At 38.7% G+C, this 10,485-nt stretch overlaps 1 protein-coding gene across 1 annotated transcript in view; it reads right to left on the bottom strand.

The window, feature by feature from the left end:
- Positions 1 to 3,338: 3,338 nt before the first annotated feature.
- LOC107553015 (eukaryotic translation initiation factor 4 gamma 2-like) overlaps positions 3,339 to 10,485 on the bottom strand; it is an 8,184-nt gene continuing 1,037 nt past the window's right edge. The window contains exons 3-18 of the mRNA XM_016235091.1: positions 9,448 to 9,579; positions 9,294 to 9,360; positions 9,052 to 9,203; positions 8,849 to 8,959; positions 8,590 to 8,772; positions 7,391 to 7,529; positions 7,153 to 7,289; positions 6,940 to 7,047; positions 6,576 to 6,704; positions 6,363 to 6,467; positions 6,067 to 6,282; positions 5,722 to 5,980; positions 4,692 to 4,896; positions 4,387 to 4,595; positions 3,984 to 4,105; positions 3,339 to 3,894 (exon numbers count right to left, since the gene is read on the bottom strand). Of these exons, the coding sequence (XP_016090577.1) occupies positions 3,829 to 3,894; positions 3,984 to 4,105; positions 4,387 to 4,595; positions 4,692 to 4,896; positions 5,722 to 5,980; positions 6,067 to 6,282; positions 6,363 to 6,467; positions 6,576 to 6,704; positions 6,940 to 7,047; positions 7,153 to 7,289; positions 7,391 to 7,529; positions 8,590 to 8,772; positions 8,849 to 8,959; positions 9,052 to 9,135 (2,073 nt within the window). The 5' untranslated portion in view covers positions 9,136 to 9,203; positions 9,294 to 9,360; positions 9,448 to 9,579 and the 3' untranslated portion in view covers positions 3,339 to 3,828. The remainder of the gene's footprint in view (positions 3,895 to 3,983; positions 4,106 to 4,386; positions 4,596 to 4,691; positions 4,897 to 5,721; positions 5,981 to 6,066; positions 6,283 to 6,362; positions 6,468 to 6,575; positions 6,705 to 6,939; positions 7,048 to 7,152; positions 7,290 to 7,390; positions 7,530 to 8,589; positions 8,773 to 8,848; positions 8,960 to 9,051; positions 9,204 to 9,293; positions 9,361 to 9,447; positions 9,580 to 10,485) is intronic.

Raw genomic sequence — 10,485 nt, forward strand, 5'->3', positions numbered from 1 at the left:
TGCGTAGAAAACCATAAACACTTAATAGGCTATGGCTTAATGTATTAAGATAGTGCTATTAAAAGATCAAATTAAGTTTATTAATGTAATGTATGTATATAGTGTTTTCCTCCCTTACCGCAAAAGTTGGCATAATGTGGCATAACAGTCTAAGATTATAAAGACCTCATATGCTCCTCTTCATTATTAAAACACAATTAATATGTACAGATAAGCAGGTGAGACCAGAATAGAGTTGGTTCATTTAATATCACTTAATTAATTTCTTAATGCGTGTTCATATGGTCTGTGTAGTTTGCATCAACGATAAGAAATACTGAATTTGGTCTTTATCATCTAAGTTTGCTTGTTGTGTTCATGAGCATATGCTTGCTTTGTAGTAGCCTAGTACATTAAATGAATAAACTATATATCGAATATGATCTTTTAGTAGCACTATCTTAACACATTAAGCCATATTAAGTGTATGGTTTTCTACGGGAGGTTTAAAAGCGCTTAATGAGAGACTTTGCGCATTGCATTCATATTCTGCTGTTCTGTGGCCACGGGGTCTTGTCGTTTTCTCCTACAGACGACTTGCAGGACCCTGTATGTTATAGTACTAAATTAGTTTGAATCATTTAACCACCACAGCATCTTGTCTACATTGGCAACAAGCACGATTCGTGTGAGTTGCAAGTAGCTGAGAGTGCAAGCGGCGATTGCAAGTGACTTAGTTTCTTTTTTTCTTGTCTTCACCTGGCTACTTGTGTAAAATGTTGAGAGATTCAATAAAAAAAAAAATTATTAATCAATTAAATTAAATTAAAAACGTGACGTCACTCGCGGAAGTGCAGGTGTCTGAGAGTGCAAGTCTGAAAATGCAAGTGCATGTCTGTGAGTTGCAAGTAGCTGAGAGTGCAAGCGGCGATTGCAAGTGACTTAGTTTCTTTTTTTCTTGTCTTCACCACCTGGCTACTTGTGTAAAATGTTGAGAGATTCAATAAAAAAAAAATTATTAATCAATTAAATTAAATTAAAAACGTGACGTCACTCGCGGAAGTGCAGGTGTCTGAGAGTGCAAGTCTGAAAATGCAAGTGCATGTCTATAGCCAGACCCGTCTCCTGATATCTCCTCCTTAGAGGTACGGGAGGAACACTGCCAAAGCTCTCCAGCAGGCTTCTGGTATGCATATTTCTGACAAAACTGTCAGAAACAGACTCCATGAGGGCAGCGAGACCTGTGCTCACAGCCCAGGACCGTGCAGCTTGATTGACTTTTGCCAGAACACCAGAATTGCCCACCATTGGTGCCCTGTTCTTTTCACGGATGAGAGCAGGTTCACACTGAGCACCTGTGACAGACGTCTGGAGATGCCATGGGGAATATTATGCTGCCTGCAACATCATCCAGCATGACTGTTTTGGCAGCGGGTCAGTGACAGTCTGGGCCTGGGGAGGAATACCCTACCTCCACTCACACATACCTCCACGTACTAGTCAACGGTACTGCTGTTATGTTAGGTTCCAGGATGAAATCCTCAGAAGAATGACTGGTTATTTTGAGTTGCTGTTGCCTTTTTATCAGCTCGAACCAGTTTGGTCATTATCCTCTGACCTCTGGCATCAACAAGGCATTTTCAGCCACAGAACTGCCACTCGCTGGATAGTTGATCTTTTTAGGACCATTCTCTGTAAACCCCAGTAGATCAGCAGTTTCTGGAATACTCAGACCAGCCCGTCTGGCACAAACAACCATTCCACGTTCAGAGTCTTAAATTACCTTTCCATTCTGATGCTCGGTTTGAACTTCAGCAGATAGTATTGACCACCTCTACAAGCCCAAATGCATGCTGCAAGATATTTATGTTAACGAGCAGTTGAACAGTTGCACCTACTAAAGTGGCCGGCGAGTGTGTATATAGATATACATTTATTAGGTGTACGTAATAAAATTAATTTCTGAAATTTTTTTTTTGAACAGTAGTGTAGATGCAATTACTTAATATGCAAATGTGACTTTTTTTTTCATACTTTATTAGAAAATGTTTCCAACATGGTATCAATAATACAATAACAGCCTACCTAAGGAAAGCATTGCACAATATGAATGAGATATATAGGAACTACTTAAAAACAAGATAAAAATGAACATTTTAAAAAATTACATTACGAAGCATCATTTATGGGGCATCTCATATACCACTACATTATATTCAGACTTAAAACCAAAGCATTTTCTTATATTTAATTTCAGTTCAAGGATTTTAAGCATTGTTTTTGTTCCTGAATAGTAAGAAACATTTACAAATCACTGCATGATTTTTACATTTCCGATGTCATCATTCAGTGCCAACCACAACTCAAAGAGCACACAAGTAGTGACCGAGTGAATTCAACTGATATTCAGAAAAAAAAGAGCTCAGGAATGTTCCAAAACACAACTTGAGTAACAAAAAAAAAAAAAAGAGAAACTGAACACGGAGCAAGTGTAAGCAGTAGTGTTATCAGTCATAAATATGATTCAGGTTAAATATAAAAAAATAAAATAAAATCCAGCATTGTTCATTCGTACTGGATGACGACCTTCAGTAAATACGAGTCTGATGACATATTCTTTGGATCACATTTATGCCAAAGCACACATGAAATAAGGCCAAATAAATGCTGGTGTGTAACTTTATTGAAAGCAACAGTGGCACTCTGAACATTCGGAGCTCTTGCACCTTACAGTGACACTTTAAATAGCAAAACCACACGAGCAGGTCATTATTTGTTGTCCTACCTAATGATAAAGCTATGATTTCCCCCTCATGATTAAATAAATATAATATCCATCATGGGAAAACATTGTTAGGTTGTAAAACAGTGATTTGTATATTGAACATCCATACCAAATTTCTCATCTCATTTAATCTTTATTTTACCAATTAAAATGCATTAAAAAAAATTACACATTTCTGTTTGGATCAAATTGCTGCATCTAAACAGGCTGTGTTTGGTAATCCCTGAACATGCTGTAAAGAAAAAAAAATTCAAGTATCAGCTTGACAAGTAGTTGGGGGTGGGGGGTGCTTATGGGTTGGGAAAAAGGCTGCATAATTTCATCTCTCCCACATGGCTTTGTTCATTATTATAAGAAATAAGGGGGGGGGGGGGGGGGGGGCGTGGAAGCGGAAAAGCAATATTTTGCACTTGTGCATCCATTTCTGCTCTAATTAATTTAGCTTCTTAATTATGCTGGTTTGATTGTAATGTATTCAGTTGATTAATGATGCTAAAGGAAGGTTTCTCTCTCACCTGGAGAGCAATTATCAGTGCACCCGAGCTCTAGTGCACCTGTCAAGCTCTGAACTCCACACACACACACACACACACACACACACTACTGTGAGGTATGAACATAGCATCGACTAAACGTTATGGTAACCAATGACTACTGAGGATTCTTTGTAACATACAAACAAAACTGAATATTGCAGCAACTCAAAATATGACACCGAGCAAAAGTGCATTTCTATAGTTTTGTGCTGAAATGAACAGCAACAGAAAAGGCTCTGGCAAATACATGTTTTTAAAAGCAAAAAAAAATAAATTATATATATAAAAAGATGCGGTTTCAAGTTGCTAATACCATTTATCTGTGGTGGTTCTGAACAGATGCTAGTCATTACATGCTTTAATAAACAATGAGGCCAAAGAGAAGCGTGAATAATACGTTGGCTCAACACTGCAGAAAGCAGCATGGAATGAACTGCTGTGGTTGATTCAGGTGAAAAAAAAAAAAAGATGGTGAAACGAAACTGGAGTGATGACAGAGGCGAGTACATCAAGGCTTTGGCTGGTTCTTTAGTCAGCTTCCTCCTCAGACTCTTCCTCTTCCGCGGTCTCCAGCCAGGTGAGCCACTGGTTCACCTGAACGACAAGAAAAAGAAAAAACAATATGCATATTTGTGTTTTTCAAAGAAAAGGTGAGTCACTGTTTAATGCAGTAGGATAATTACCTGGAACAATGCTTTTCCCTTCCCTGGAAACTCCTGGGTAATATCTTCTTTCCATGCTAGGAAGGCCTCTTCTTCAATTATCTCCATATCATAGAAGTTCACAAAGTAGCGCAGTAACATTCCTAAAGAGATAAGAGACCATTAAAGACAGGAAAACACAAATTTCCTCAATGTCTGTCTCGGTAAACAAACTTCAAGGCTTCCACACCTTTAGACCAATGAATTTCCATGACTTTCCGCATTATTAAAATATCATCATCATATTATTATAAAATAATATGGGAGGGGATTAGTACTATTATTTTAAGAAAAAAAAAAAGAACTAAAAGATAAACAAACAAACATGCATTCCTTCAAGTCTGGGGTAGTTATCATAACTCAGTCAGAACATTTTTAGCCGTACCTTTGGGAAAAGCATGGGCGTTGCAGTGGACTTGCAGTGTGTAGAGTGCACTGACTTGCAGGTCCACGTGATCATGCAGGAATTTTTGCATCACCGGTTTGAAGGCAAGTAGCAACTGTTTTTCCTGGTCAAGCTGCTCTTTCGTAGGTGCAGATAATTGGTCATCATCTTCAGTGGTATAGATCTCATGGATAATGTACTGCAAAAAGCTAGAAGAATTTTGGGAGGGTTAACCAAGGGTCCATAGAGTAAACCTTCAAACCAATTAACAAGATACATTCGGGCCAGCATGTCCATCTTCATACCTGGTCATAAGAATGTTAACGAAACCCTTATCAGTGTGCAGTTTTGGAGAAATGTTGTCCTTGATCCACTTGTAGATGGTTTGCGGGGCAGGATCTGCTTTAATTTGTTTCAGAAGCTCCTTCTCCAGCTTCATCAGAGGGAATAAGAAGCTCAGGCCCTTCCCCTCCAGAATCTCCAACATACGATCTTTGTTTTGATCTATTTCTGTGGGTAGAGACAAGAATATTGGAAATGAACACCAGTCAATACACAATACAAAATTCATATATTTTTCTTTATAAAGTGACTGGATTTGTTAACGTTATTTAACAGATCAGCCAACTGAATTTTGAACTTCTAAATTTTGCCAACTGAAAATGTCAACCCTGTTACCATGATTTTGGATAGTAAACAACTGAAACGAAGTGGATAAAACTGAAAACGTCAGCATTAGATTCTCTAAAGTTGTTTTATAACTCCTACAAGTCAAAGTAAACTGTAGAAGCATCAACCCTGTTACCATTCTAAAGGCATAATTACATACTAATGTTAAAGGGGTGGTATGATTCTTTAAGATCTTCATGAAATGTCTGTAACATACTTTGCTTAAAATTCCTCAATGGTTGTGTAAAAACAACAGCCTTTTTACCTTGTCAAAAACAGCTCCGTTCACAGCGACCGGTTTCATGCAGGTCTCTTTAAATGATAATGAGCTACTGTTCACCCCACCCCTCTCTTCCGTGGGGCGTGTTGAAACAAGACATGAATTGCTGCCTTGGATTCTACAGACTGCTCGGAGGTGGTATTTTTCAAATAGCTAGCTCACCATGAAGAAACCGGCAGCAAATTAGTCCCACTCGGGACTCGGACAGTACAAAACAAATTGGCTTCATGTTTTTTCAGCTTTTCTGAGCTGGCAGACACGCCAAAAAAAAGAAAAGAAAAGTGAAACCTTCATCTGATGTCCCATTCAAGTTGATTTACTTAATTTCTAAAAAATTGAAGAGGCACACAAGTATGACCATACAGGGAGGAAACGGTCGCACATACCTGGCAGCATCTTCTGCATGTTGACCTTGCTCTGCTGGAAGAGGTCGGTCAACCACTCCCGATCTTTCATTTTGGTCATTTGCTGCAAGCAGAGGAGGAAAAGAGGAAAGTGGGTGCCGTTCTCCAGAGGGTGGGCCAACTCTGCCATGCTCACAAGTTCAGCAATGATCGCCCGGGCAGCAAACTGAGCAAGGTAAGACTTCACCAAGGGAATATCCAACTCGATCTTGGGACACTGGTCCAGAACATTGAGGAAAGCCTGTAAAAACAAGTAATTTGAGGAAACGTTGAGTTCCAGTTTCAGTCAAGATGCTGTGAGGGTGAATTTCACTGGTGTATACAAACCTGCATAAAGTTCTCCCCTGTGACCAGCCCCTCCATGCGGAGCGTGTTGATCAGAGTACTGACATGCTCTCGGTCCTCATCTGGGCTCTCCAGTGAGCACATGATCATCTTACTCAACATCTCAGGCAGGAAGTGTTTGGGAGCTTTCATCTCTCGCACCCCATTCACCGCATCGTTCATGTTTTTGCTGCTCAAGTAAGCGGTCACAACATTCTCCTGCAAGCAAATTCAAGGAACACCTCACTCAAAAGTTTCTGTGAACCCTTTTCAGCAATAAGACATTGAATGGTACGTACAGTCATCTTAAGCAGTTCCTCCTTAGCAGGAGGTGGCTTCTTAGTTGTCTTCTGTGGCTTCTCCTGAATTGGAGGTGGGTTGGTTTTCAGGCCAAGTTGCGGTGGCTATAAACAACAGAAAGCATTAAATGCACCTTAAAAACCACCCCCCCCCCCAAAAAAACAAAAAAAAACCCCATTTTGTTCCTATGCATGAACTACAGTACTCATTACCTGTCCCAGCGGAGGTGTGGATGTGCGTGGAGGTTGAGCACTTGGCGGAATCATGGTAGGTATCTGCGGCTGCAACTTTGGCATTTGGTTTTTGATCAAAATGAATGACTGAGCAGGTCTCAAGCTAATCTGAAACAGGACGAGAAAAATCCTTTTAGTCATTAATCCTACCAGATCAAAAACATTTTCCTGCAAATTAAGCACAGACTACACAGAATACAAACTGTGTGTGGTCTTCAATAGCATTTTTTCCCCCAGTACAGACTTGTACTGATATTGGTGTATGACAATGATACATGTTTATCATTTGAAAATAAATAAATAAAATAAATATATATATATATATATATTTTTTTTTTAATACCTCATCAGCATTCAGCTGTCCTTTCTTGATAAAACGTGGCGCCATATCCTTGGACTGAGCTTGCTGCTGAGATGAATGAGTCTGGTTCTGGAAAAGCGGATTCTGGCCCTTTGATGAAACCAGAAGAAAAAAACAACAACAACAATACACTTGTAAATTGGACTAATATATTGATGTCTTGAAGCATTAGTTATTTGGTAGTTGGGCATTTACCTGGTTGGATTTCATGAAAGGCTGAGGTGCAGGAGCCATGTGGGCACTGTGCCCATTGAAAAGAGGGTTTGTGCGACGGCCCAAGGTGGGGGAATACCTGTCCTGAATGACCCCAGGGCCAGTACCAATCCCAATGCCTACAACCAGACAACAGAGTTATTAAGCTGGCAGTGAACCATAGAGTACATCCAGTCATGCACCACCTGTCCCAGAAATGCCAACGCACTTCAGGACATACCTGGCATCTGCCCAAACATATCCGCTAATCCCCCGAGAGTTTCTCGATCAGGTTTAATTCTCGCCGGCAAGAAAGGACTTTCTTGAAAGAAGTCCGTCCTAATTCCTTGAGTCATTGGTGGAATAAAACCACCCAAATCCTGTGAGGAACAAAGAAAAATTTGGGAAAATTCTGATATTAGAACTACATATTTAGGAAGCAATGTTGACTTGAAACAGCAATGTTTATGGTAATATTCTGAACTGCAAAATGACTGTAAAAACTGATTTAAATGACCTCACAGTTCAACTAACAGTTCAGTATTGGAGGGGGAAAAAACCCCTCTAAAACTCACAGGTCTCTACAATGTATTGAAATAAAAATCAATAATCGCAAAAAGGCATATGCAACATGTAATTAAATTATGGTATTATGGGCTGTATACGTGTAAACAAACACACTGCTTTAGGCCGAGTCCAATTTTCATTCGAAAATGAAATAAAGACATATTGCTATTGTAATTTACTGTAAAAACATTATTTTTTTTGATACATTTAATATTTTTATTTCATAAATCACAAGTTATAGTAATACTGAATTGGCCAACTACAGTGGGAAATATTGCCTATGAAAACTCAAGTGGAAAGAGACTTCTGAAAAGGTCAGTTCTTAATAAAATGTAAAATCCAAGTATGAACACCCCAATTTAAGTTTCTCCCAAATCATTTAGCACTAAATTGTACACTATTTTTTTTTTTTAATAAATTTATCACATTTAAATTTATTAAAATTAATTTTAGATTAATATTTAAATCTTCAGAGAGGGCGAGAGCGATTTTTTTAAATACAATTTTTTTAACGCAGGATGCACTCCCCAGTCAAATCACCCCACTAACTTTAAAATTAATTCTTTCCATACATAGCTATTCAAAATCATCTGATGAAAATTCCTTAATTTTGGTTCCATATTTCAATATACGTCAGAGGAAAACAAAATCAGTTTCTCAGAAAACAGTTCCCTTCAGACGTACAATCACATAACTCGCACCATTCCAAATAAAAAGTCCCCGGATTTGTAAAAGTCATGTGAATGGCCCATTTCAAATGTCAAAACGGCATATTTCACAGAAAGGCGATGAGTTTGCAGGTACAATATTAATGCATTCAAACACTTAATGTTTATGCTGCAAATCCATAATCATTAACTGGCGGGGTCTCACCTTTACTGCATCCTGACGGATCTGGTTGATAGTCTTCGGTCCATTATCAATAAAAGCTTTCCGAGGCACCCAGTTGTTATCTCGCAACTCCACGGTATCCTGAAGCAGGAAACGAATCCTAGCAGGCAAGTCCTTGTTGTTCATTAAGGATCGCATACGGCCGAAGTACTGATCCATTAAAGACTGCGAGACAAAGGGGTGTTAGGAAATACCACCGTCTTAATGCACCCAAAGTCCTGCTAGTCTTAAAGCAGCTTACCTTGGCTTTCTCATGATCTAGTCTTGGCCCCACAGTTCTCATTATCTGACAGAGGCACTCCAAATCCTCCCCCATATCCTTAAGTTGGACTCTTTTCTTCTTTTCCAGAAGCTACAATTAGGAGAGTTCAAATGCAACAACATTAGGTTGGAAATCAAGTAGCCGACATGAATATTTCAATGGAGGATTTATGAATAACTCACTGTTTTGATGCATTTATGAAGGATAGACTCATGAATGAGATCGAGTTTGCCAAGTTCTCCAATGAATTTGATGTTGCCCAGCATTTTGATCTTGGCAATGGCACGCTGCTCCTCCTCCTCAGAGGTGAGAGGGCTGTCATTTTTATCATAGACTGTTAGAAAAAAAAAAAAATCTTAAGTAAAATATCAGGCAATTCAGTATAGTTGTTGTAATAATGTTAGCACGTCCAAGGTCTACTTACGGTCAACATTTCTGGTGCGGTTTTCAAATTCATCCTGAAGTTTGGATATCAGAAGTCTCCTGAATGTCTGTAGGAGAAATAGTGGCATAAATACACCAACACAGTACACTGTGCTGTTAAGCTTCTTGCAAATGAATAAAGAGGAAATTCTTACAGTGCTCTGCTTTTGTGATGACTGGATCTCTGTTGATGGGCCGTCAAAGTTTGGAGCATCCTCTGCCAAACGCAGACATAGCTGAGCATATAGCGAGCTATACTTCGGCTCTTCAAGGGCTTTGTCTACAATCTAGTTGAAGTGAACAAGTAGATGATTCAACATTAAAATAAAAGCCTTGGCATGTAAATGCAGAGAAGACCTGCCACTGTCCTTGAGTGTTAATGTTAATTTAAATATTCCCTTTTATTTGAGGTATGAAGCTTACATAAAATGTCAGGTATATGCATGCAACTGTCCAAAAATGTGCCAAACAATGGTTTTCAGGTGAGCGAATCCACAAAAGCTTTGGCGCCTACTAGGGGTGTGCGATAGACAAAAAATTATATCTCGATATTTTCTGGGATTTTATCGACAACGATAATTAGACGATATTTTGCTGAGTGAGTTATTGTGCTGGTACCTTAAGGACTGCCAAAGACAGCTGACTCCTAATGTTTTTAATATTCTTCATATTCTGTGTGGTGGTCAGTTCATACTGATAGAAATTCAACTTTTCCAATAAGTTCCAATAAGGCATTTTTACCTTTATAAAGCCATTTTTTCTAAAAGTGTCCATTATCTTTTGAGTCAAATTCTTACATTTAATCAGGGAATTAGAATAATAAGACATTTGGGCTGTTACCAAGCAAATTAAATCAACACAGAAGCTGCATCTGAAGTGGCATTTAGATGCATTTACACACATGTATTTTGTTTAATGCAAGACATGAATGCATTTAACCTGCAATTATAAATGCATAAATAACCAAATCATTTAAACGGTTGATTCGTTCAAGAACGAAACACCGTCGTGTTGCTCAGAGACACAAAACAGCGCTGTGGCTGTATTCGGAATGATTTTTGTTGGCGAAATAGAGCAAAAACAAGCAATATGGTGTCTAACACGTAAGTGTCTTAATTAACGTATTGTTTATCGAGTTCAATGTCACATTTGTAATCATGGTAATTTTTGGAGAAAAAAAAAAACAGCACTCT

The sequence above is a fragment of the Sinocyclocheilus grahami genome, unplaced genomic scaffold (genome assembly GCF_001515645.1).
Source record: "Sinocyclocheilus grahami isolate Dianchi unplaced genomic scaffold, SAMN03320097.WGS_v1.1 scaffold462.1, whole genome shotgun sequence".
NCBI lineage: Eukaryota > Metazoa > Chordata > Actinopteri > Cypriniformes > Cyprinidae > Sinocyclocheilus > Sinocyclocheilus grahami.